The sequence below is a fragment of the Otolemur garnettii genome, unplaced genomic scaffold (genome assembly GCF_000181295.1).
Source record: "Otolemur garnettii isolate 467f Iridium unplaced genomic scaffold, OtoGar3 scaffold00028, whole genome shotgun sequence".
In the NCBI taxonomy this organism is placed as follows: domain Eukaryota; kingdom Metazoa; phylum Chordata; class Mammalia; order Primates; family Galagidae; genus Otolemur; species Otolemur garnettii.
In genome coordinates, this window is record NW_003852423.1 from 17,408,559 (window position 1) to 17,435,885 (window position 27,327).

At 34.4% G+C, this 27,327-nt stretch overlaps 1 protein-coding gene across 2 annotated transcripts in view; it reads left to right on the plus strand.

Annotated features, from left to right (window-relative positions):
- SEPT7 (septin 7) overlaps positions 1 to 27,327 on the plus strand; it is a 90,965-nt gene that overhangs the window by 46,310 nt on the left and 17,328 nt on the right. For both annotated transcript variants that reach the window (XM_003788583.2, XM_023512413.1), the window contains exons 4-6: positions 10,376 to 10,482; positions 20,859 to 20,959; positions 22,703 to 22,837. In XM_003788583.2, the coding sequence (XP_003788631.1) occupies positions 10,376 to 10,482; positions 20,859 to 20,959; positions 22,703 to 22,837 (343 nt within the window). The remainder of the gene's footprint in view (positions 1 to 10,375; positions 10,483 to 20,858; positions 20,960 to 22,702; positions 22,838 to 27,327) is intronic.

The following is a 27,327-nucleotide window of genomic DNA, read 5'->3' on the forward strand; positions in this document are numbered from 1 at the left end:
ATCTGTAAAAGTTTTTCCAACATTTTCTTTTAGGATTCGTACAGTTTTATGCCTCAGGTTTTAAGTCTTTTATCCATCATGAATCAATTTTTGTGTATAGTGAAAGGTGTAGATTCTGTTTCAGTCTTTTACATGTGGCTATCCAGTTTTCTCAGCACCATTTATTAGATAGGATTATTTACCCTAGTGTATGTTTTTGTCTACTTTGTCAAAATGAATGCTAGGCCACAACTAAAAGAGGGAAAGTCTTATTTTTTCCAAAATAAGAAAGACTAATAGTGTTCATAAGAATACTTGATTTAAGAGAGAATGTTCATTGAATGATCAACTAGAATTTGGAGAAACATTTAGATAGCTTATGAACAGCATCCAAACTGCAATTTCAGTTTAGCTTAGCAAAAGAACTTACAGAAACATAATGTACGTCTTATGAAAGGTCCCTAGCCTAAGGGCAATACATTTTACCACAAAATTGTGGTGATACATTTTTTGAATAATTAATCACAAAGAAAATTTTCCAAGTAAGCTGTTAGATTTTTCTAGTAACATGAGTATTAAAAAATGTAGTTATCCATTTGTATTAGGATATATAAAGAATACTTTTATCTCTGAGTATAGCAAGAAAGACCATAATACACTCTTGGGGGTCTCCCAGCATGAGACATGTAGCAAGTACAAACTGTTTTGAGTTGGCAAATGAGGAAATTATTGAGTGGCTGTTTGGAATGTTTGCTACTAATTACACAGCAGAATCGTTATTTATGCACTTAAATGGTGGTACAATTACTGTAATTATCTTAAGTAACTTATTTTAATATAAGTGCAGAGCCAGGTCATATAGAACCTGTTGAGCTTGCATTTTAGGATTAGCATGTATGTCAGTCTGTGTGTTAAGGATACTCTAATAGATTTTGAAGAGATTGAAATAGTCTTATAGCAAATCCCAGATCACATTATGTATGGATATTTAATGTAATCTGGACTGTTCTTTATAGTTAAATCTAGATAAATCATTTATTAAAAACAAAACCAAAAATAGCACCCTCCCTTGGCAACACATGTTTATTTCCACACTGGTGGTATCCGCATTTTACAGACAGATGTAAAGAGATGTAAGGAAAGAAAAAATTCTCTGCTTTTTAATTTCTCATCTGTTACTTAACTCCTTGATATTTTGCTTCTCCTTTTAATGGAAAACTGCTTTTATTAAAGGTCAGTAAAAGGCTTTCTGGTTTCCCATTAGTAGCTTTTTCTTTAACCTATTTGGCATTGTTGACTGCTTTTTCCTTGAAATTCTTCCTCACTTTTTGTGATACTGCCTCCTAGTTTACCTGGTTGTTTGAAGCCTGCTTTATGAAAATCTCTTCTCACTGGCTGTCTTTAAAAATGTATATGTAACCTTATGTCATCTTTTATTTACTAGATTTTCTTAATTTTATCTACCTTTCAAATAATTTTGAGAAACTTCTCCAAAATATACCTAGAAACATTTTCCTGGGCATTTTGGGCTTTGGGTTGGGGTGGGGTATAATCTTCTTTAGATGATGCTAATATATATTCTAAACTGTAGTTTGGTGCTGCCTCATCTCTACTTAAGTTAAATTAATACTTGTATTTTAATAATAGTTAATGTTTGAGATTTTTTAAAAAATTTCAAGCCCTGTGCTAATTAATAAAATAGCTATCTTGATCAAGGTCATAGACTTGTATTGTGATTGAGTTGGGATTTAAATCTGTACAGAACTGATTTCAAAACCCAAGAAAAATGAGGGAATCCACATTGTAGTTAACCATCTTCTCTCAAACACAAGACTGTCTTCTGGGCTCAACTCCATCCAACACATGGCCAGATATCCTGAAAGGACTTGGCTTTCTTTCCTATATACTATTGTTGCAAAATGATAAAAGTGGCCTCTTCTGTCTACAAATGGAAAGTTTAAAAGCTTGCTGAAATGATACTCCATCTTTCAAAGCCTAATTCAGGCTGGTGTGATTTTTGTTTTCTGAAATTCTTTTGCTCTTGGATATCATTCATGATCTTCATAAGATTGTACCTTGTATTATGGTTGTTTGCATGTCTTCTAAAATAACTTAACAATTTTTGGAGGCAAAGACTACATCTTATCTTTGCATTCTCCATTTGTTTATTTGATAAAAATGTAGTGATTCTTGGGCAGGGCCTGTGGCTCAGTGAGTAGGGCGCTGGCCCCATATACCGAGGGTGGCGGGTTCAAACAGGGCCCTGGCCAAATTGCAACAAAAAAAATAGCCGGGCGTTGTGGTGGGCACCTGTAGTCTCAGCTACTTGGGAGGCTGAGGCGAGAGAATCACCTAAGCCCAGGAGTTGGAGGTTGCTGTGAGCTGTGTGATGCCACGGCACTCTACCAAGGGTGATAAAGTGAGACTCTGTCTCTTTTAAAAAAAAAAAAAAGTAGTGATTCTCCTATGAAGTGTTAGGTACTATTTTAGTCCCTGAAAATCTAGAGATTAAAGACTTGGTTGCAGTTGAAGAGATGCTGAGTAAAACAAAGATAATCAAGTATCTTAAATTACAGGACTTTTCAGATTCTTTTACACATATTACAAACCCTATAATATCCTAAAGGATTGAAAGCCCAAAGACCTGAATAACCTGACCATTACTATTTTAAATAAATACTGTTGTGATTTTCTTTCTTTCTTTCTTTTCAGTGACTTTGTTCATTGTGACCTAATGAACAAACACTTCATGAATGTTTTATTTTTAGGATTGAAATTTAACATTCTTGAATGATGATGGAAAGTGCTAGCTTTCATGGACTAGAACTCAAAGTTATTTGAGTTATTTTAACCTGCTTATTATGTTATTTTACAGGCTCTAGTTACTCTCATTTCATAATTTTCATGAAGTATTTAACATCTTACTGTAATTGTAATATTTTGTTTTAACAAAGAAAAAATTTTACTGCAATTATTTACCTTTAAAACCCAGTAAAATAGAGTGCTAACATTGTTGCATATATAAGTAGATTTCGAAGTCAAATTTAAAGTTGATGTTAATTTGGGAAAACAGATTATTCAGAATTTAAAATATTAGTTATAAAGAAGTACAAAATGTTACAGATAGATATTCTATTTTTCTTGATTGGCTTTGTTTTCTTAAACCACAACTTAACATTATTCTGAAATTTGTCACTCTTAAATGTTTCCTAAATAATGCAGAGGTAACCTTGATATAGGTTGTGTACACAAATTCTGTGTATAAGTAGACTTAGAGTTGATAGCACTGATTATAGTTCTCTGCTATATTGCATTAGTGACATTACTACTTTCTAAACCCAATGAGCAAGGATCAGTTATAGTTATAAGTCTCTTTGAGAGTATGAGAACGGCGATGCTTTTTTTTGTCTTATTGGATTATCTGTTATTTTGGTATGGAAGTAAAGATTACTCTACTAAATGTGAGTAGAACTTCAATAATTGAATGTTCAAAATCATGTGTAGCCTCACTTACTACTTTTAATATTCCTTTTTATTTATTTTGAGGCCAGTACTCTTCAGTGTCATTATGTAGCCAATCTTAACCTTTCTATTCTATCCCCCTGTCTTAGATGTTTATTCCCTTCCTGAGGCTATCTATACTTTACCTTTGACTCTTACTCTTAGCAGTTGTGCTAGAATACGTAAATGGTAATCAAGTACTTTTCATTGCGGCCATCCCTTATTCAGCTGTCCACTATGTCGTGGTATGGTTCAAATAAGATCGCTTATTCCTCACAACAACTCCGTAGTGTTGTAGCTTCTGCTGTTAACCAAATTTCATAGATGAGGGCACTGAGGCACAAAGTTGTGATTTGCACAAGGTCACAAAACCAGTGTATTGGTGGACTTAGGATAAAAGATTGCAAAGAAATTTTAAACTCTAATCTAATGGACAAGTCTAACCTTTACAAAGCTACTTTCTTTCCTACAATTAGGGGTACTTTTGAAGAAAAGTTTGAGATAATTTGGGTTAAGGAAGTACAGAAAGGGTTGGGATGCACTTAATTACACCTTTAGGATACTTGGGAAAAATTTCTGGGGAATAATACTAGTTTTATCACACTATTGCCCTATTTCTCAGTTGCTGTTATTTTATACTCAGCTAACAAGTAAAAGGACTGCTCATTCATTACAAAAATAGTTTCTGTTTTTAGATTACTCACATCAGAGTCATACTGGTCACAATGATTAGAGTAAGGTGACTTTGCTTATAGGAAATAAGTTTTACCAGACTTATTTGCGTGGCATTTTAGTAACACCTATAATACAATAATTAGAATCATTAAAACAACACAGCAGTCTACTGATGTCTCATTTGTATGAGCATGCTTAATGAGTTTTGACAAATAGTGTTTTAGAAAAAAATTCCCTGGATCAGTGTTATTCTGGAAGGGACATAGATCTAGTATTATAGATACTCTTTTTTGTTTGTTTGTTTTTTTCTTTCTTTCTCAACCTGCTAATGAGGAGGTTCTGATTTGGGTCCAGGGTAGAAGTGAGGTTTGATGTTAGAGATAGGTAGAGAGTACTTAATCTGACAAGATGAACAGCTGTTGAATTTAGGTTTTCTCTCTTCAACCTTTTCTAAAATTTTGATTGCTTTGTTTTTTACTTTTCCCATTTGAAACTCATTGTGTTAGTGCAGTAAAAGCAATGGGCCTGCTTTACCTGTTAAGACTAAATGGATGGGGACAAAGGGTGAGAAACTTGTTCTTTGGCCTCCTCAGAATACAAAAAAGAAGTATACCATGGTGGTTAAGGACATTAGCTTTGCTATGCAGATTAAGATATAGCCGTGCCATTTGGTAGAGATATTTGTTCTTGCCAAGTAACTTCTCAGAGCTTTTGTTTATCTGCAAAATTAATCTTTTAATCCTTTAATGATTAAAGTCAATGTGTATAAAGTGTTTAGCTCAGTCTTTCTTGGAGTTATCAAATAAAAATTAAGTGTTGTTCTTGATGAAGATATTGATAAAATATCACATGTTAACCAGTTTAGAAAAGTATAGTACTTAGGAATTTGGGGACAGAGTTCTAATGGGTAAATGAGAGTAGGTATTTAAAAAATCAGTAGGACATGAGCTCTAGAATCTTACTGCCTGATATCAAATACTGACTCTGCCACTTATTAGCTGTGTGATATTGGACAAGTTATTTTACTTCTTTGAGTCTTCATTTTTCACCTTAAAGTGGTAATGATGATAATACAGGTTGAATGTGCCTACTCCAAAAGTCCAAAATCCACAGTACCCCCAAATTGGAACTTTTGAGGGTGACATTATGCTCAAAGGAAATGCTCATTGAAACATTTGGATTTGAGGAGTAAGAATACTAAATAGGTAAATAATTCAAATGTTCCAGTATCTGAAAAAAATTCAAAACACTTCTGATCTCAAGCCTTTTGGATAAGAGATACTCAACTTGTAATATCTACTTCATGAAGTTATAAGGGTTAAATGAGTCGATGCTTGTGAAATACTGACGCTGAGAAGAATTTATAACTTACTAGCTGTCAATTATCACTATTTCTGATGCATAGCATTTCAGTGCTAGAGGATTCAGAGATTCAGAATTCAAAGAATGATCCTCCAGGGACATTTTTCAGTGTCTGGAGACATTTTTTAGTAGTCACAGCTGGAGAGGAGGGGTTGCTGACTGGTTTCTAGGGGTAAAGGCCAGGGATGCTGCCAAGTATCCTTCAGTGAAGAAGACAACTCCCACGATAAAGAATTGTCCAGGCCAAAATGTCAGAACTGCCAAGATTGAGAATCCCTGTATTACCACGGTTCTCATTGCCAACATTTTCAATAGCCTGGGCCTGACGCTTTATTTTCATTTGCTCTTTTTTCTCTTACTGGACTCAGTACTCAATTTTCTAATTTTATTTTTGTAAAGGATCTCAATACTAATAATCATCATGTTTGCAGGTAGCTTGAGCTTGTTTTCAGACATTCTTCTTGATTGTCTTTGTGGCATAAAATATCATTAACAACTCTTTAAAGAATTAAAACTTAAAATTATATAATTTCTATTCCTTGTAGAAAAATGAATATGCAAAGAGGGAAAATTAAAATTTTTCATAACCTTTCTCTCTAACCCCTATTAGAAACTTGGTATCTTCCCTTTCAGTACATCCCCCTCCCCAAGAAAGGCAAATAAGTATTTTTATTTTTAAGAATATAAATGCTAAAGATGTTTATTAAAAAGTGAAGTTCCGGCTCGGCGCCTGTGGCTCAAGCGGCTAAGGCGCCAGCTACATATACCTAAGGTGGCGGGTTCGAATCCCCAGCCCAGACCCACCGAACAACAATGATGGCTGCAACCAAAAAATGGCCAGGCATTGTGGCGGGCGCCTGTAGTCCCAGCTACTTGGGAGGCTGAGGCAGGAGACTCGCTTGAGCCCAGGAGTTGGAGGTTGCTGTGAGCGTGATGCCATGGCACTCTACCCAGGGGGATAGCTTGAGGCTCCGTCTCAAAAAAAAAAAAAAAAAGTGAAGTTCCATTTCCCTCCCTCCTTCAGTCCCATTTCATTATTTTTAAGTATTCCGTGGGTTTCTGGAGGGCTAAACATTAAGTTGGTGCAAGTTTTCTAGAATTTTTCTTTAATTTTGTGTGCACCAGGCAGTCCCATGTGGATTTTTAAAAATGTAAATGGCCTAATGCTACGAAAACTGTTCTGTGAATGTTTTTTTCCTTTCACTTAATATATTGTACATATATTCCTATAATACATTCTTAGCAGTGATGTAGTATTCTATAGCATCTTTATTATGATTTATACAGTCCATTATTGCTGGATGTGGATGTTCACAATTACAACAATGGTTAAGTTCCTTGGATTTGTAGCACATATATAAATGCCTGTGTAAAATACATTTCGGAAAGTGAAACTGCTGGGTCAAAAGGCATGGGGATTTACTTTTTGATTGGCTACTAAGTACTCTTCAGAAAAGCTGTGCCAGTTCACAGTTTCACCGAAAATCATACTGGAGATTGACCTATTTCCTTTAGGCTTATTTTTAAGCATAAACTTTTCTCTGAATACAACTTTAGTTAGATCCCTTAGTTTGTCATATGTTTTGTTTGTATTTGAGTAGTTTTCACCTAAGAGTTAATGAGAGACATTGTTTTATATCTAGGCAGGCGTATGGATTGTGTTATTCGTTTGTTAAGTTTTAATTTCATTGCATTTAGAGAATATAATCTGTAGATTTCAGTGTTTTTCAGCATTGATTTATTTTCTTTGTAGTAACTTATTCATATATTCTGTAGGTTTTAAAAGTATGTTTTCTTCTCTGGGTAGGAATTTTTGCATATATTTGACAATTAAGCATATTAATTATTTAAATCATTTCTATTTTTAAACACTTGATTTATTCATATCTGGGAAACTGTTACTCCATTGCTATGGAGTTTGTTAACTTCCTATTGTTTCTAAGTTTTTGCTTAGTAGTTTGTGTTTTTAAAAATTATGTTGCTACTTTTATTCTTGTCTTTATCGTATCATACTTCATATTTAATTTCATTAAATAATATCACAGAAATAAATACTATTTAACAAATACTGTATACAGACCACTGTGCTTAGGTTTCATATGTATTATCTAGTTTATTTCTTACGATTCATACTACTGTGCTGATTTGATACATGAGGAAATAGAAAATTCAAGTATCTTGTTCACTATAATCATGCAATACAGGGTAAGATTATCATCCATCAAGCCTAAAATTAAAGGCTATGCCAAGAACTGCTATAATATGCTTCAGTCTAATTGTCCAGATCATAATTATTAAAGTCATCTTAAGATTTTTCCTGTTATGCCTCCTTTCCTCCTCCATTTCACCTGAGTTCAGCCCTAAATATGCCTTAAAAAAAAATTTTTTTTTTTAAGCCTTCTTCTCTATCAGTATTCGGGACACTTACAGTTCTGAGGCCTTGGCCCTGGAAACTAATTAGTAGTGCTGTGCCTGGAGCTCAAATGTTTGTATTTTAGGTAAATAAATTACATTGATCTGAACTTCTGTTTTCTGCCTTTGAGTTCTTTCTTTTGTTGCTAAATTTTATTGTCTCTGAAGATCCAGCTTTGTTGTCTTCTGTTTCTGGAAAACTTCTGTAATTGCCGTCTGATTTAGAAGCCGCTTTTCTGTGTTTTCTACAATCCTGAATATACCTAAAAGTAGAGCTCAAAGCATTTTACCTCCTCATTTGTCACTCCTACTAGTCTATAAGTGCCATGAGAGTTAGAGTTCTATCTTACTTGGTTGTATCTTTGTTTCATTTCTGTTTAAAGGATCTGTCAAATTCTGCCAGGTATCTATTCATCCATTTTGTGAAAGTCCATTGCTTAGTTTTATCCTTTGCTACTACCATTGTGGAAGATAAGTTTTGACCTTTAGTTTCTGGTGTTTACTTTGCTAGTGGTCCACTGTGATGGTCAGTGTGGAGAATAAGCCTGCATATTTCTTATAGAGCTGGTCTTAGGGTGAATTTCCCTCATGTTTGCATATCAGCCAAAGATTTGATTTCTCCATCGATTTTGAAGCTTAAGTTTAGCAGGATACAGAATTCTGGGCTAAAAATTGTTTTGTTTAAGAAGGTTAAAGATAGATGACCATTTTCTTCTGACTTGGAAAGTTTCAGCTAAAAAAATCTGTCGCCGTGATGGATCTGTCCCTATAGGTCAGTTGGCACTTACTCCTGGCTGCTTGCAGAATTTTCTCTTTTGTCTTTTTTTAATTATTTTATTTTATTTTATTTTATTTTATTTGTTTGAGACAGAGTCTTACTACATCGTCCTTGGTAGAGTGCTGTGGCATCACAGCTCACAGCAACCTCAAACTCTTGGGCTTAATTGATTGTTTTGCCTCAGCCTCCCAAGTAGCTGGGACTACAGGTGCCTGCCACAACTCCTGGCTATTTTTCTCTTTTGCCTTGATTTTGGTTGGAGGGTGTCTTGGAGATGCTCTATTTGTGTTGAGATGACCTGGTGTTTGATATCCCTCTACAAAGAGTGGTTTAGAATCTTCAGGGAAACTTGCGAAATTTTCATTTGTGGTATCCTTCAGTAGAGTTTCCATTCCTTTGGGATATTCTTCTCCTTCAGGGGTCCCCATAATTCTTATGTTTGAAGACTTCATGAAGTCCCATAATTCTCTGACTGAATGTTCTGCTTTCTCTCTCTTCTTTCCTGTCTCTTTAACTACCTGGGTCACCTCAGGAGCTTTATTCTGTAGCTCTGAGATTCTTTCTTCTCTATGGTCTAATCTGTTGTTGATACTTTCTACTGTATCTTTACATTCCCTGATTGACTCCTTTAATTCCTTAAACTCTGCCATATCCTTTCTGTAGTCTCCATATCTATCATCCATTGTTTGGTTCTGTTTCCTTTTTACTTTTTGTCAATTCCCTTTATTGCCTTTGCCATCCATATTTTAAATTTCCTTTCTGTCATTTCTGTTAATTCTTTGTAGGTGGAATCCTCTGCGGTAGCTTCCTCATGGCTCTTTCATGCCCTACTCCTTTGAGCCATAGGCACTGCCCTATTAGAAAGTATTTGTGTGTGTGTGTGTGTGAGAGAGAGAGAGAGAGAGAGAGAGAGATTTAGAGTTTTATACTAAGGTGCAGTGAGTGTGATTAACTTTTGTTCTTTGTATCAGCAGCTTTTACTTTTTATAATTACATGATTTCTTGCTTTGGTTATTCATTGTTGTCTATGATAATGAATAATGCATTTCATTTCACCAAAGCAGCAGTATGTAATCTGACTAGAATATTTTTCATCATGACCAACTTGGTCTTTAAGAATACTTTGCTATTAAAAAGGTAGATTATTGTAGTCAATACATTACTTTTTGTTTTTTTGAGACAAAGTCTCACTCTGTTTCTTGGGCTAAAGTGAGTACGATGGCATTATCATGGCTCACTGCAACAGCAAACTCTCGGGCTCAAGCAATCCTTCTGCTTCAGCCTCCTGAGTAGTTATGACTGCAGCCACATACCACCACACCTGGCTTTGTGTGTGTGTGTGTGTGTGGAGACAGAGTCTCATTCTTGCTCAGGCTGGTCTCAAACTCCTGGCCTCAATAGATCCTCCCATTCCACCTGTATACATTACTTTGAATGAACACAGATAATATGATTATAACTGAAAAGAATCATTGGAAAAATTAGTCTCATTTGATTGACGAACTGAGAGCAAAATACTTAATTCTTTGTAATATGTTTTTTAATGTCATTTCCTGGTTCCACGAAGAAGTACTTGCATAAAAAGCAAGTTTGATTATAGCAGTTTTTGAATATTTAAGGGGGATAAAGTTACTGAGTTTAACAGATATTTCTTCTTGTTCCTTTTAGGTGAATCTGGATTGGGAAAGTCGACATTAATCAACTCATTATTCCTCACAGATTTATATTCTCCAGAGTATCCTGGTCCTTCTCATAGGATTAAAAAGACTGTACAGGTATGTATATTAGTATTGTTAGCTGAAGATAAGCTGGAATAACATTAATACCCATAAAACACATGTGACTTTTATTATGGTCTAGAGCAGCAGTTGGGACCCACAGGAAGTGTATTAAAGGGCCACAGCATTAGGAAGGTTGAGAACCACTGGTCTAGAGGTTGGATGCAATTTTGGGTTTAGTCAATATAAAGTGGTAAATGTGACGTAATAAAATTTGTAAAAAACCATAAAAAGTAGTACAGCTGATCAGAAAAATTGTCTTGATTAGAACCTTCCAAATTTGTCTTGAGGACCATCCTGGAGATGGCACTCTGAGATTAGTAAATCAAACAGGGTTGTGCCACTTGTCATATGTGACAAGTTGTCAATTAAAGTTAAATAAAATTTAAAAATGCAGTTTTTGTTGTCCCAGACACATTTCAAGCGCTCAATAGCCACATGTGGCAAGTGGCTACTATTTGGGGCAGCACATATCTAGAACATTTCCATCATTGCAGAAAGTTGTATTGGACAGTATAGAGAAAGCATGATACATAGAAAAGCTATTATTTAAATATGGTATTCTGGGTTTTTTGTTTGTTTGTTTGTTTTGAGGTTTTTGGCCAGGGCTGGGTTTGAATCCACCACCTCTGGCATATGGTGCTGGCGCCTTACTCCTTTGAGCTACAGGCGCCGCCCATATAGTATTCTGTTTTAGTCAATGAGATAATATTATAATTGAACAGCAATAGCAATTCTGTTAAGACTTGCAGCTTGTGTACAGTCTAATTTAGTGCTTCTCAGTCTTTAACTGCATTCAGATTACCTGGGGATCTTGTTACATTTAGTCCTATTCTCATAGGTCTGAGGTGGATAGTTCTAACAAGTTCCCAGGTGATACTACTGGCTATTGGTTCCCTCTTTTTTATATAACAAAGAGCTAGGCCCAGTGTTTTTCAACCCTTTTTATCTCGTGGCACACTTGATATATAGTTAAATTTCAAAAAAGAATAAAGAAAAGAATGTATTTACTGTACTTTGAATGTCTGTCAAAAATAATTTAATTAAATAATCTTTAAAAATTTTCATGGCACACCTAAAATCCTCTCACAGCACACCAGTTGAAAACCACTGCTCTAGACTTTAGATATGAACATTTTACTTCAGCAACTAGGAACCACAGCTTTTAAAATATGTGTAGTCCAAAATGAGATATTCTGCAGAGTACACCCCAAATTTTGGTGACTTAATATAATGTAAGAAAGGAATGTAGTAGAGCTCATTAATAATTTTTTGTGTTAATTAAATATTGTAGTAATAATATTTCGTTTCAGTAAAATTTATTAATTGTACCTTTTAAAGAAGTGGCTACTAAAAATAATTACTTATGTGTCTCACATTATATTTGGCAGCATTGCTCTAAAGTACTGCTTGAAAAAAATTGTTGGTGGTCTGGTACAGTTATACATAGCACATGAACAAAGAGGAGGGAAATAAATAGTTCTGGCTGCAGTGAGCTTTATTGAAGCAGTGATTATTAGGGCTGCATTTGAAAGAGTGGTAGCAATTATCCTAGTGCCAGGCTGGAAGGATAGTCTTTATATTCTGGGCAGAAAGTCACTTATATCAAACTACCAAATGCAGTTTAGTAATTAAACACCTAACGGGTAATTTTATGAAGTGAATATCTTCTTTATCCCTTTTAAAGCCTGTATTTTAGGATTTGGGGGGAGGAGAGATAGCCTTTATATGACTTGAGTTTTAAAATTACCTTTAAAAATTTTGCTCAAAAAGACTTGATCCTACATGACTTATTTTTTTCTGTGATCAATTCTAAAAATTTTAATCCTAAGCAAGAAAATAAGCCTTTAAGTTTCTTAATTTGGCTATTTAAAGGTAAAATCATTAAACTTGAAATTTTAAGTGAACTCCATAGTGTGGAGTTCTAGGTTCAGAAATATTTACTGTAAAAAATCTATTAGATATTATCTGTCATTTACCCACCAGTATTATTCTTGGTGATTATCTCTGGTGAGGAAATTTTCTGAGTTCTCTTTTTAGTTGTAGTATTTGGCATAATTCCAGGCCAAAATTAATAATAAAACATAATAATTTAGTGGATTATTACAATTTTCCTGGTCCTATTCTAAGCTCTTTAGTTGCATTAACTTTTTAAATTCTTGCAGCAACTTTATAAGGTAGGTAGTATTATTACCCCCACTTTAAAGTTAAGAAATTGAGATACACTGGTAGTGATGTGCCAGGACTTACGTGGTTTGTGAATGGCAGAGATAGTGTTAAAATCCAATCATTCTTGTGTAGTCTGTGCTTACCAAACTATATTCTCTCTATATTGTAGATACTGTTCGTTTTATGGATTAACCAGTTCTTAATAAGTAGCTTAGCTTTTCTTTACTATATCTTCCGCTCTTCGGATCCTGAGTTTTGCCCAATAGATTATCCATTTTTTTTAGTTAATTTTGTGTTTTTCTTTTAAATTCTGACATAGTGAGATAGTTTTCCCAATTAAGCACTTGAAATAAAAATGAAGGCAAAATGATTTGATCAGTGAAACCATCATAGATGTATGATATATGAAGGTAGTTAAAAGGGCACAGAAAATGCCTATGTAGGCCATATAATCTGTCTTTTGCTAGCTATTAAGGGATACTTAAAGAAGTGATTTTTGGTTTTATTTTTTAAATCTCAAATGTTGTGCCCATGTTTACTATTGCTTATTAATTTTGGATTTGCAAACTAGACTCAGGGAGATATTGACTTCCCTTTAGGTACTAGGTGTGAAATTCCGGTAAACCGCTGGGTAGATGATAGAAGTCAGTGAGCTCTTAAGTTTTATACCTTACTATGTTTTATTTTACTTTGATAAAGATAATAGTATTATATTTCTAGCTCTCTGCACCCATGTAGCAATTCTGCCAGTGTCTGAACAGATGAAAACACTGGCACATGTAATCTCAGGTCTTCAACACACAGAAGTCTAGTTTGACATGCACATCAACAAATATTTACTCTGTGAGAGATTGCTTATAATGTAACTGAGCTTACCCTGTCATGGTCTATGTAATTGCTAAAAATATTCATATCAAATCGTAAGGTTGTTTTCTTTTTATTATATCTTTTAAATTTCAAAATGAGCATGCTTTTATCAACAAAAAAAAATGCTTTTCAGGGAAACAGGGAACAATTTAACCATAGATTTTTATGAGTTTTCATATATGTACATATATATCTAGGAAACTACTACCCAGATCAAGACATAGTACATTTCTAGTAGCCTAGATGGCTTCCTTGTGCCTCTTGTCATTCACTGTCACACACCCCCATAGATTAGTTTTGTTTATTCTTGAACTTCATATAGGTATACTCTTTTACATCTATTTTCTTTCACTGAATATTATGTCTTATTATATAGTTATGTTAGGTATAGTTGTAATTCTTTTTCATTGCTATATTTAGTATTCCATTGTATTATACTACACTGTACCCTTTCTATTTAGATAAGCATTTGGGTTTTCAGTTTTTTTGGTCATCTTAATATTTTCTGTTATTTACTTAATGATTTGCAGGAGTTAATAGTAATCCCTTACATTTTAGGCTAGTATCTGTTAAAGAAGATGTACTATGCCCTCGATTTATTAGAAGTCTTTTTACATTGGTCTAGTTCTAAAATAAATTGTCTAAATTCATTTTCTTTTCCTTTAAGGTAACATTTCAGAGGTTTCCTCTTCTATTGTGAATATCATCCTGACTCTCTCTATTACTTAAGAACAAAGGAGTAAGGAGAATGAGAGTATCTATAGTAAGATTTTTAAGGCAGGGGAATGTACATCACAGTTAAATCTTTTTTCTTTGCCAAAACAAGACCTGTAACATTTGAGAACTGGATTGATCCTGACTACAGTCACAGATAAGTCCTCTTTACTGATTGAATCATAAAGATATTCTTGTGTGTACCAGAAAAAAGTTGAAGATCATCTAAACTCTTTTTTCCATTTGCTCAGGAAAAAACATTACGGCCAGGGGTAGTCATTCAAGAGGCCTGATGTAGTTAGAAAACAGGATGTAATCATCATCTACTGTTGGCAGGCTCCTTACCAAGCCCAGTAGTCTAGCAGATGATCTGCTCTTGAAAGCTCAAAAAAGTTTTCAGGGGGAGGGGAGTGGACAGCAGTATTATATCTCAGCCCAGACATACTAGACTGGTAAAAACATGCCATCTTGAGTTTCAGAATGCACATATCTGCAGTTTTCTTGACCTTAACACTTTCTGGAACATTTCCAACTGTCAAAAAAATAAAAAGGAAAGGAAAGAAAAATCTTTTCCTATGATATGGCCAAATAAGGAGTGAAATTTTAATAGAGACCTCAACCTCATATTCTTTCTCCTCCCTACACATTATCTTTTCACAAGAGGCTTGTATCTTAAAAGGGATATTCCATTCACATTCACAGTGTTGGAAAGAAGAAGAAGCAGTTTACACTGAACAGAGAACTGGGCCTCCTATATAACAGTGGTTCCGATTCAAATGAAATTTTCAATATTAGATAGAAGCTCTCTGAGATTTTCTGTTAACCTGCGATCATGGGTCTATCACTGAGCTATGTGTTTCTAGATAAGAGCTGATGATAGTCCTGGAGTTCTTTATACCAGTGGTTCTGAAAATTGAGTGTCACAGTCCTCTAGAAGACTTATTGAAACACAAATTGCTGAGTCCTTTCTTCTAAGATTTGCTTTATAATAGTTTTGAGGCAGGACCCAAAGAATTTACATTTTTGTTAAGTTCCCAGATTCTATTACTGCCAGTCTGGAATACCACACTTTGAAAACTCCTATTCTGTAGTGTTCCTGACCTGCTGCAAACTAGTTTCATCCTATCTATCTGGGGGAGAAAATAAGAGAGGAAAATGTTTTTCCTTAGTTCTTTCAGAATATTTTAAATTGAATGAGATAGCACCATTGTTGCTTCTGTTTTCATTCATATTATTAATATTTTTCCCAGTAGATTGATTAAAATGACAGGAAAAAATGGGACATTTAAGCTTCACTTCATGTTCCAATCTCAAATATAGATCCTCAGATTAATAAAATTTTTAAGAAAAATATTACATACAATGTATGTATATACGTAACAAATTTTATTTTGTAATTTTATTGCATTTGACAACTTTAGACTCATGTGAATGACAAGCTGTATTTATTAATAATATATTAATTTTCTATTACAAGGATTCTTTTGTGAAATGACAGTGTTTGGTTTTTTTAAAAAAAATTCTTAGTTGGCAACTTCATATTGATCTCCTTTAAAATTTTTTTCTTGATTTGTGAAGTTCTATATCAGCATTGTAAATGTAAGTGGGTACAAAAATTTTGAAAGTAAGAAAAGGTAGACAATATGCTGTATAGAGTTCTTGAAAAATTTTTATGGACCTTAATTCTGAAGCTGTCCTGGTTGGGTGAGGGGGCGTATGCCTGTAATTCTAGCACTCTGGGAGGCTAAGATGGGTTGATTGCCTGAGCTCAGGAGTTTGAGACTAGCCTGAGCAAAAAGCAAGACCTCTATCTCTACTAAAGGTAGAAAAAACTAGCTGGGTATTGTGGTGAGTGCCTATGGTCTCAGCTACTCAGGAGGCTGAGACAAGGGGATCTCTTGAGCCTAAGAGTTTGAGGTTGCTGTGAGCTATGATGCTACAGCACTCTACCCAGAGCACAGAGTAAGACTCTGTCTCACAAAAAAAGAAAAGAAAAAAAAACTGTCCTGTTGATATCGATTCAATTTTGATAGTCTTTTGAACCAGTCATTCACATAACAGGTATCTGAATGCTTGTCTTATACCAGGTGTTGGGCCAGTAGTGATGATGAAAGGCACAGTGCTGATTCAGACAAATTGGGAAAGCACTCATCTGTAAGTGGAGATGTTAAGGTATTTTGCTGAGCATGGTGGTATACGTGGTAAATTAGGGGGCTTAGAAGAGCCATATTGGGAAGTGGGAGAGGCATGAAACTAAGAAACACATATGGGGACAGCAGGGAAATTCCTTTTGAAATTGAAGGTGATGAATTTTATGGTGCAGGAACAGAAAAACTGATAGATCGGTTAATCCAGAATGAAATCTGAGTTGGAAAGAGAAAGAAATAAAGGTTTTGGGAAGAGGATTGCTAGTAGGAAATGAAAGAGGGGGTGGGATTTGAGGTCTCAGTGTAAGGAGACAAGGTTGTAAGGGGTAGTGAGTCATAGAGTAGAGGCAGAATTAGAGTCTTTGCATCAACTTTCTTGTCAATATAAGTGGTTCTCAACCTTCCCAATGCTGCGACCCTTTAATACAGTTCCTCATGTTTTGGTGACCCCAACCATAAAATTATTTTCATTGCTACTTCATAACTGTAATTTTGCTACTATTATGAATTGTGATGTAAATATCTGATATCCAGGATGTATTTAGGCAACCCCTATGAAAGGGTCATTCAACCCCCCCCCCAAGGGGTCACGACCCACAGGTTGAGAACTGCTAATATAGTAGTAGTTCTGGGTTTTGACATGAAAGAGTTACAGTCTTTCGGCACAACTGTTGTACTATTGGTCATTTCCTCTTCCATTTTCTTTTGGAACATGAAGTAAGGTGATGTGTCTTTTAAGCTATTAAAATAATCAAAATACATAGTTTCTGTGTTTGAGGTAATTGAAATAATAACTCACATTTTTTAAGTCTCTTCCAGAGTTTTGGTCATAATGCCGTTCATTTACTGAGCAAGTTATAGGTAGAGCTGAGCTCTTGACAGAAGATTTTAACCATCTGTTCAAAATTTTTGTATTTAATTAAATAACATTTTATATTTATTTTTATAAATAGCTTATAAACATTAGGTTAGAAAAGTTCAATGTATTAACAGTCTTCTGGATATGAGTCTCTGTAATAAACATTGAAAGTTTGACCTTTTTTTTGTCAGACTGAAAAACTAAACAATATTAGAAAAATGAGTACTTTGGAATCTAGGAAGCAAAAAGAGGCCTCAATAGATTGCTTATATATAAAAAATATAATAGGCTTTAGTTTTATTTATTTTTCAGAGAGAAAATACCCTTGATTCATTCCTTTGGTATTAAATTATGCATTTAATCTTGGAGAACTCTGAGTGATGCCATAAAATGTGCTGATATGACCTGCATGGAAAGTGCATGGGAAAGTGGCCATTTGGAATAGATTTGTTAAGAAAAGTTTGAAATTCCTGGACTTGAACTAATTTGTTTTCCATGGATCCCATGAGGATACTTGCAAAACCAGATGATAGAATACAGTTGCATCCTGTGAATGGCACTAGTTTACAGTTAAGTTTTCTGGATCTCTTCCCTATGTTGCTAATTTCTTTGTATTTGACCATGTATGGATATACAGAATTTCATAGATCAGAGAAGAAAAGAAGATATATAAACAGACTTTGTATTTATAAGATACAAATCTTAATTTTTCTTAGCAAGTCAATAAGTAACTCAGTTGCTGAACTGATTTTTTTTTTTTTTTAAACAAGGAAACATCTTAAAATTTAAGCTGTTATGTTGAAGTGTGGGATTGGTATACAGCCTATTACCGAAGGTATTGGTTTGAACTAATTTATTTCAAACCAACATTTTGAAATAAAATTGGGAAATGATTCATGTAGAAGAACTATATTTTGGCATCAGTTTCTAGTACAGTACTATACCATTTAAAACAATTGTTAGGTAAAGGGATGGTATGATTACTTTGGATACTTCTGTGACAGTTACCATAAATAAATAAATGACCTGTTTTTATGAATTATTTGGAGGTGAATTTAAGATATAATAAGATGATAAATTTGACCAGGTAGTTTGTGACTAGAAGACCACCAGATAAATAAAATATGAACTCCCTAAGCCAGATTAGATGATAGTGTTTAATTTTTTTTTAGTTTTGATAAACTGATACTAATGAATCTGATTATTTTCTCTGAGTTATTTTTGCCTCCATTGTATTATTAGGATAACCTGATATCAGATGAGCTGTGTTGTCTGATTTATGTGGTGTGTAACAGTGATCTCCTAAATGATATGTATCCATTGTTGATACTCAATGACACTCAAGATGATCAGAAAACATTACAACTCTAATTTATCAATGTTTACTTTTTTAGTCTACAGAGAAATTAGTACATATTAATATTTAATATTTAGATACTCAATGGTACATAGTAGATAAAATAAGCGTATTTGGGATGTTCAGATTTTTCCCTGATACTTTATACCAAAATCAAAGCAGTTTGGAGAACATTCATCTAAAAAATGTTGGCTTTCTTATTTGTCTAAGATAAGAAGCTGCTTTATAGACATGCATGTCCAAATATCAAGCAACTTTATTTAGTTTTAGTATGCTTTGTTCTTGATAATAAAATTCAGTTAACAAAAAAAACTCTCACTTGCTATAGACCTTCGCTGTTCAGTTTGGTAGTTCCTAGCCATACAAAGTTGAACATTAAGTTCTCAAACTCATCCTAGAAAAAGTGCTACATTCCTCATTACTAAATATCACTATGGTCACCTTCAAAGTACTCCCTTTATAAGCTATGCCAATGCCAGCGCCTAGTCCACCTTTCAAATCACTCTTTCTAGGACAGCGGTTCTAAACCTGTGGGTCACAACCCATAGGAACTATATTAAAGGTCTGTGGCATTAGGAAGGTTGAGAACCACTGTTCTAGTATGAGTCTGTGATCTTAATTGTCTGACCTCATACAACAACAGCTCTGATGGCTGTTCAAGCAAAAGAGTTCCAAAATTGCTTTGAAGGGGAGACTAGGCACTGGCATTGGTTCATAGCTTCCCAAGGGTAATTCTTTGAAGTTGATGATAGTGATATTTACCAATGAGATTTGTAGCACTTTTTCTAGAATGAATTCCCAAACTTCATCGCCCAACATCATATGTGGCCATTTAAATTTAAGTTAATTCAAACAAATTAAAGTTAAACATTCAGCTCTTTATTTGTACTAGTCACAGTTTAAAGGCTACCACATTGGACAGTGTGGATGCAGAACAAGTCCGTTGTCTCAGAGTGTGTTACTGAACAAGTATTATTCTGCAATCTTACTTTCAACTTCTCAGTCTCTTCATATATATCAGCCAACATTTATAAAAAATTCCAAAGGGAAATAGAACAAATAACAACAATCTCTAAAGGTTTATACCAAACTGTTTTTATCCAGAAATTAATCACTGTTACTTTCCAAATCCTGTTAATCAACATAAATGATTAAAGCTGCTTTTCATGTGCCTATGATCACATTTTCTCTAAAGTCTGGTAGTGCTTAATTTATGCCATCTTACAGCATTTAAAACTCAAAGTTTGATTGAGTATAATTTTTGCCTTGTAAATTAGCCTATCGGTATACCTGGCACCTTTAGCCTTACTTAGTAAGTACTTGATATAAATGTGTACTGAATAAAATCCTGTCCTTTTGTGGGGGGATTACTCTCCTTTTCTGTTTGAGTCAGTTTGCTTTATCTCAGGCTCCTGAAAACTTGACAGTTTGCATTTAGCAGCAGCATGTGCCCAGGATGAATGATACATACCTTCTGATGCAGAGCATAGGGTTACAGACTATCTTAAATTGTGTGAGGAACTGTAACTTTTTAGGTCCAATACTGTTTCAAATAGAACATTTTAAAAAAATTCTAAAGAGAACTGAAGATTTTAATTAGAGCTAGTAGGATTTCACCCTATCAGAATACTTTTTTTCCTACTTTCTGAACTTTTGCTGATTACATTGTCCAGAATGTGAAGTGTTACATTTGAGAAGATGATTGGACCTTAGCCATGACATAAACACAAGGGTAATTGAAGCTACGCTGAGAAAGAATGGGGAATGGTAATAAGGTCACTTGAGTAATTAGTTTGGACCAGACTTAACAATAGTTCAGGAAGGCATTTAGTAAAAATGGTAGATTAGATGTGCTTGTCTGATTAATCACATTTAAATGCTATATTATTGAACCACCCAATTTGTTTATTTGCATTATTAGATTTGCATTTAAGTTATATAAGTATTATATGATGTTAATAGCTATTACTATTTTATCACTTGCTATATTCTTCTTTATATTAAGTATGAGCCATGAACCCAGTATGAGTTTCCCAAGAAATTGGCACACTATTTACATAAATGCTTTTTTTTTTCAAGTAACAGAACTTCCAGTGTCCATAAATCATGGTTCTAAGAAAATGTCGGGGCTAGGAAGATTTAATTTGTGAATAGTTTCCCAGTTGGTTTTGATAAATTCGAGCGCGCCTACCTCATACCCCTGTAGGACACCATTGGTGTTTACATATAATATTAACATCTACACCATTAACTCTTACAGGTGGAGCAATCCAAAGTTTTAATCAAAGAAGGCGGTGTTCAGTTGCTGCTCACAATAGTTGATACCCCAGGATTTGGAGATGCGGTGGATAATAGTAATTGGTAAGACGGGTTTGTCTTCATAGTTTTCCAATGCATTTGAGGTACCAATGTAGTTAGACTTTTTCTGCTTAACATTTTAAAACTTCTCATCTTAGCCAAGGTCACTGAACTTTAAGTGATATGACTCAGGTTCATATACCGACCACTTATTGCTTAGCAACTTCTTTGACCTAATTTTTTTTCTATAAAGTGAAGATAATACCTATTATAAAATTGTTTTTAAGACAAATTCTAAAACAGTGAAGCTAGATATAAGAATTCTCATCACTATAAGAAATTTAAAACTTTTCATTTGGCTATAATTTTACCCATTTGTATAAATTTCTGTCACATCCTAATTTAAATCTGATTTTTAGATCTTCAGTTCTTCCACAGGTCCTAAGTGAAGAAAATAACCATGAAATTTTAGTCTGAGGCAATAGTCTTAGTATTTTATAAAAAATACTTTTCTTAAAGTTCCACATTATTTTTGAGGTAATTTTCTGTCAACCCTTATAACTCATACTAAATTAATTCCTCATGAGGTTTTCATATTGTTTAATCCAGGGGTCCCAAGCCTTTTTGGCACCAGAGACCAGTTTCATGGAAGAAAATTTTTCCACAGACTATGGTGGGATGGAGTAGGGTGGATGGTTTTGATATACATCTGCAATGAATTGATTTATTATGGTCTCTGCGCAGTCAGATTTCCCTGCTAATGATAATCTGTATTTGCAGCTGCTCCCCAAGATGAGCATCACTGCCTCAGCTATACTAAAGATCATCAGGCATTAGGTTCTCTTAAGGCAGCGGTTCTCAGCCTGTGGATTGCAACCCACAGGAGCTGTATTAAAGGGCCATGGCATTAGGAAGGTTGAGAACCACTGTCTTAAGGAGCTTGCAGCATAGATCCCTCACATGTGTATTTTATAGTAAGGGTCGCTCTCCTGTGACAATCTATTGCCATGATCTGATAGGAGTGGAGCTCAGGCCGAGATGCAAGCGTAAGCCATGTGAGCAGATCAGTGCTTGCTTGCTTTCCTGCCCCTGCCCTTGCTGTGCAGCCCTGTTCCTAGGTTCTGTGTACTGGAGACCCATGGGTGGGGACCACAGGTCTAAACATAATCTCTTCATTTGAAATTTAAAACTCTATGAATGTAGTTGTTTTCATATTGTGATGTGTCTTAATGGTGATAAATTTATCAGTGCAAATGATATGCTAATAATTAATTTAGCTGTGTTTTGACACTACACAGTTTTTCATTTGGGAAGTTTTATAATAATCAAGACTTATTCAATATAATATATACCTGTTTTTAAATCAATATATAGAAAAATTGGAGATGTTTTCCGTGAGTAGATTGGTTTTTGCCTATTTTATTTTTATTTATTTATTTTTTTTTTGAGACAGAGCCTCAAGCTGTCCCCCTGGGTAGAGTGCTCTGGCATCACAGCTCACAGCAACCTCCAACTCCTGGGCTCAAGCGAGTCTCTTGCCTCAGCCTCCCAAGTAGCTGGGACCACAGGCTCCCGCCACAACGCCCGGCTATTTTTTGGTTGCAGCCGTCATTGTTGTTTGGTGGGCCGAGGCTGGATTCGAACGCGCCACCTTAGGTGTATGTGGCTGGTGCCTTAGCCGCTTAAGCCACAGGCGCCGAGCCGGTTTTTGCCTATTTTAAAATCTTAGTGTCCTTCAACAGTCATCAGTTGTTTATTCGTATGTAGGAATACAACTTAATTGTTCTGTTTATCTGCTTTCTTTAGCTGGCAGCCTGTTATCGACTACATCGATAGTAAATTTGAGGATTACCTAAATGCAGAATCTCGAGTAAACAGACGTCAGATGCCTGATAGCAGGGTGCAGTGTTGTTTATACTTCATAGCTCCTTCTGGACATGGGTCAGTATCTTGATGGTTCTGATATCTTCTTTGGTTGTTTACTATTACTCCACCTTTGTGTGCATATTTTAGTCTTAAAGTCTGTAACTATACCCAATAATTAAGTATCAAAGTCCATGGAGAAATGTCTTAGAAATGACTATAAGTCCTATGTAAACTAACAATGTTTTACTCTTTAGTTCCTCATTCGTAAGGATTTTACCTGCTCCTGGAAATGAACAGTGTTTCCACCATGGTTTGAGGTCTCAATGTGTTTAATTTACCTTTCATTTTGACCATTTTGCCACTAATCTAACTATTAGATGAAGAGAAGCAGCCATGACAGTTAGATCTAGACATATTCTAAGAAACTCCAGAGTTGTTATTTATAGTAAGTCTGTTGGAGTTTTGTTATCAAAAATGCTTTAGTGTTAGTATTCTCTTGTGTCATTTCTTTCTTCAGTGAATCTTTTTGGCTTCTGGTTTATCTTAGCTGTCACAGTAACATTGTTTAGGTATTGCATAGTTAGTACTAACCTTCTGCTTATTAAACTTAGACCTAAGTATAAGTATTCATCTAATCTGATTATTCTGTTTGTTAGCAGTTAGTCTCTACTTTTTTTGGTTCTCATTCTTTGTACTTCCTCTGTTATTTTGAGTAGATATTTGTGTCATTATCAACAGCATATGTTTCAAATTACTCTTTAGTCTTTTTCTTTGGGTAAATGACTTGGCATAATTCAGCCACCTGATAATGGAAACCCTACTCTCTCTCCACCAAAAGGAACTGGACTATTATGTAGCATCAGACTAAACAGCATCAAGGCATCTAACATCCAGATTACAGTTATGTTAACCAATTTCTTTATAAGTTTACCTTTCTCTTCTATTTTCAGCTTCTCTCTTCATCTTTTTCCTAGATGAGCTGATGCTTATTATCATCACTCTCTTTCTTAATAGAGCAGGGAGCCTTAATTATATAGTTATTATATTTATGCTGTCAGATCAAAGTGGTGAAAATACTTCTTGTATTTATTTTTTATTTTAAATTTCAAAGTGTTAAGGGATACAAATGTTTTTGTTACATGGCTGGCTTTTGTAATGCTTGAGTCAGGGCTATTAGTGTGTCCCATCACCCCAATAGGAAGACTAGTGTTCATTATACCCATTAGGTAGGTTTTTACCCTCCCCCACCTGTCCCTCTCCCCTTATTAATCTCCAACTTCTTTTATATATTGATTTCAACTCCTTTTAATAATTATCTTCTAATAATTGTCTTCTACAATGTTCTGAAAAGTTTACATGTTAAAATTACTAAATTGACTCACTTAAAAGCCTCAGAAAAAGTAATCTCAAAAATATAACACATCATAGAGTTTTTTGAAAGCACTTATGTAGTTTCTTTTTGAATTTATATTTTTTTAATCAGTCTTGTTTAACTTAAGATTTTTTTCCTGAAAGCCAGTAGAGTGAAATCTTAATCTGCAGTTAAGTGAATAGAAAATTTTTAACCAGTTTTATTATTTTAAATCTTTTGGGCTTTTTCCAAGTTTTAGTAATTCTCATGAAATCAGTCTTCTTATCCCCTTGGGGGAAATTATATTTCTTAAAATTGCATGGGAAATAAGAGCTTTTTTAAAAGAAAAACTTTTATACAATTCAAATGAAGTGTAGTGGCTTTGGGCCATTTATTGTTAACATAGCAACAGAAATAAAAGTTTAAAATTTTTATTTTCTATATATAAAAATGTGCCTTTGAACAACTTCTCATCTTAACTATTTTTAGAAATAGAGAATGTTTTGTGGCTCAGCGCCTGTGGCTCAAGCGGCTAAGGCGCCAGCCACATACACCTAAGGTGGCGGGTTCGAATCCCCAGCCCGGGCCCGCCAAACAACAATGATGGCTGCAACCAAAAAATGGCCAGGCGTTGTGGCGGGCGCCTGTGATCCCAGCTACTTGGGATGCTGAGGCAGGAGACTCGCTTGAGCCCAGGAGTTGGAGGTTGCTGTGAGCGTGATGCCATGGCACTCTACCCAGGGGGATAGCTTGAGGCTCCGTCTCACAAAAAAAAAAAAAAAAGAATGTTTTGTACACTGGTATATAATACTATGGATTACGTAAAAGAATGTTGACACTAAATTTTAGGTAGAGAGTTCTAAATCCCCTGCTCACTCCAAACTGAAATTCTATGCAATTTAATAAATAAATCAATGTCTTTCTATCTCATCTGGGTAGTCCCTGGATTCCCTTATTACAGGGATTTTGTTTTTAGAACCTGCTTTGTGATCCAAGTATAAATTGGTCCAATGGTGTATTTTCAGTATCTCCTGCTTTAATTAGTTTCATCACTGGGTGCAGGACTAATTTATGATTTCAGTCATTACTGCTTTATTTGCTTTGTTCACTGTTTTGTAATTGCTATTAAAACCGAAAACTGATTTGAAACCTAAATTTTAAAATGGCATTTTATTCTTTTAGTGTTGTTTGCCATTTGTCATTTTGTAAGTTTTATGTAGAAATTTTTTTCCTCATAAAAATACATGCATACACATGTGAAATAAATAGTTGTCATTTGCCCTGTAGTCATTTATTATGCTGAAGAGTGTAGCCTTTAAGGTTAAATACTGCGTTCCCTCTAATGTGAGTTTATCATCTAGAAATGGTATAAAGGACTTAACTGGAGTGATAATAAAGCTAAATGGACAAATGAATAATTGCAACCAGAATATAATCTGATTTGAACTAAATGTTTTCTGGTTTTGACTTTTTGTAAGCTTCTGAAGGATTTGATTAGAACTCTTACAAGGTTTTACCTTTTTTTCTAAAGTTTAATTTTTAAACTGATGTAAATACTCTTTGGCTCTTTTGTGTTTAAGAAGTTGACTTCCTGAATCTTCTTATTATGGTTATTTTTAAAAGTCTTTTAAAATGTCTTTTTAAAATTTGCAATATTATAATAAATATTCACACATTATTTTCCTTTAAATGTGAAAGCTTAATTGGATTTTTTACTTTACTATTTTGTATTAAATGCTCTTAAGAGTTATTAAAATTTTAGAGTCATTGAACTCTCCTTTTCTGTCACTGGTTTATACAGGTTTATATCTTTGTATACGTCTATGAAATAGCTTAATGAAGCAATAGCAATTTAAGTTTGTCATGAGTATAAACTGGAAAGTGGAACTATAAAAATTTAGATATCTGAGATTGAATAGTCCATGCTTTTTTATATTTAGTGTTGTGTGTAGATTGATACAAAGAAGTAAAACAAAATTTTTTCAAAGATGGGTAAGTTCTTTCCATTAGCACTAATGAGATAAGGGCAGTATTTACAGATAATGACGATAGCGTAGTGTTAGTCCGTCCACACACTCTTTTCCACTGTGTTCCCTATTTTCCGAATGCCAATATAAAATTTCAAGAGATTGAAGATAAGGAGAATTTGAATAGGAGGCAGCTATCTTAATTCTCTGTATTTGTTTTCCTCTCTCCTTACCTTTATCTTCTTTCCTACCAGCCTCACTACCAGAGTGAGTTATAGTATTCTTTATTAATAAAAAAGAATACTTTATTAGTCTGAGTCCCTATATCTGCAATTTTAAATATACATTTATTTCTCTTTATTTTAAAATGTTAGTCAATTAAATTATAGTCAGTATAATTAATAAAATTAGACCTTCGTTCTATTTTTCTCATGTTTTTTTAAAAACTTTTACATGATATTTCATTATCTTTATTCTTGTGGAATATGAATTTTTAGTATATGCTGAATGTGAGGACTTCCTTTGGTTATCATTTAGAATTACTAAAGGACTTAAGGAAAATCACAGCAACTTTTTTTGTTAACAAATATTTGGGCACGATTTCAAGTGTTGGAAGCCAGGCTAAGTGTTAATCAGAGGTCGAAGTATGGTGCTTTCAAGGAATTGTGAGAAGTTTAAAAAGGCTGGCACATGGGAAGGCCCGCTGGAGAATCTGTTCTTCATAAACTTTGTAAGCCACACTAACTAAGAAATCTGGCCTTTAATAAAAGAATGACTCAATCAGATTTGGATATAGAAAGATCACTCTGGCTCCAATGTGAATGATTTGGAGGGAAACGAGATAGTTTTATGTTGTTACCCATTCCAAAAATCTTGACTGCTTGAACTAAAGTAATGCATGTGAATGGAGGTACATCTATAAATATATTAGAACCTCCATAGTTAACCACTTCCTTAAGTTGACCTAATTTTCATAGACCAGACATGCACCACATATATGTATCAGTACAGTAAGCCCAGTTTTTTATGTTGATCACCTCTGTTTATGGACCACTTTGTTTTACTCCCTTGGGTGGTCAGTTTACAGAGGTTCTACTGTATATTTATTTAGAAGGTCTTAGTAAGGCTTTAAAAGAGGACTAGAAAAGAGAGGATTCCTAGGTTGCATGCTTGAGTAATTGGGTAGATTGTAGCGCCATTGACTGAGATAGGAAGTATAGAAGAGGACAGAACATGGGGGTTTAGAT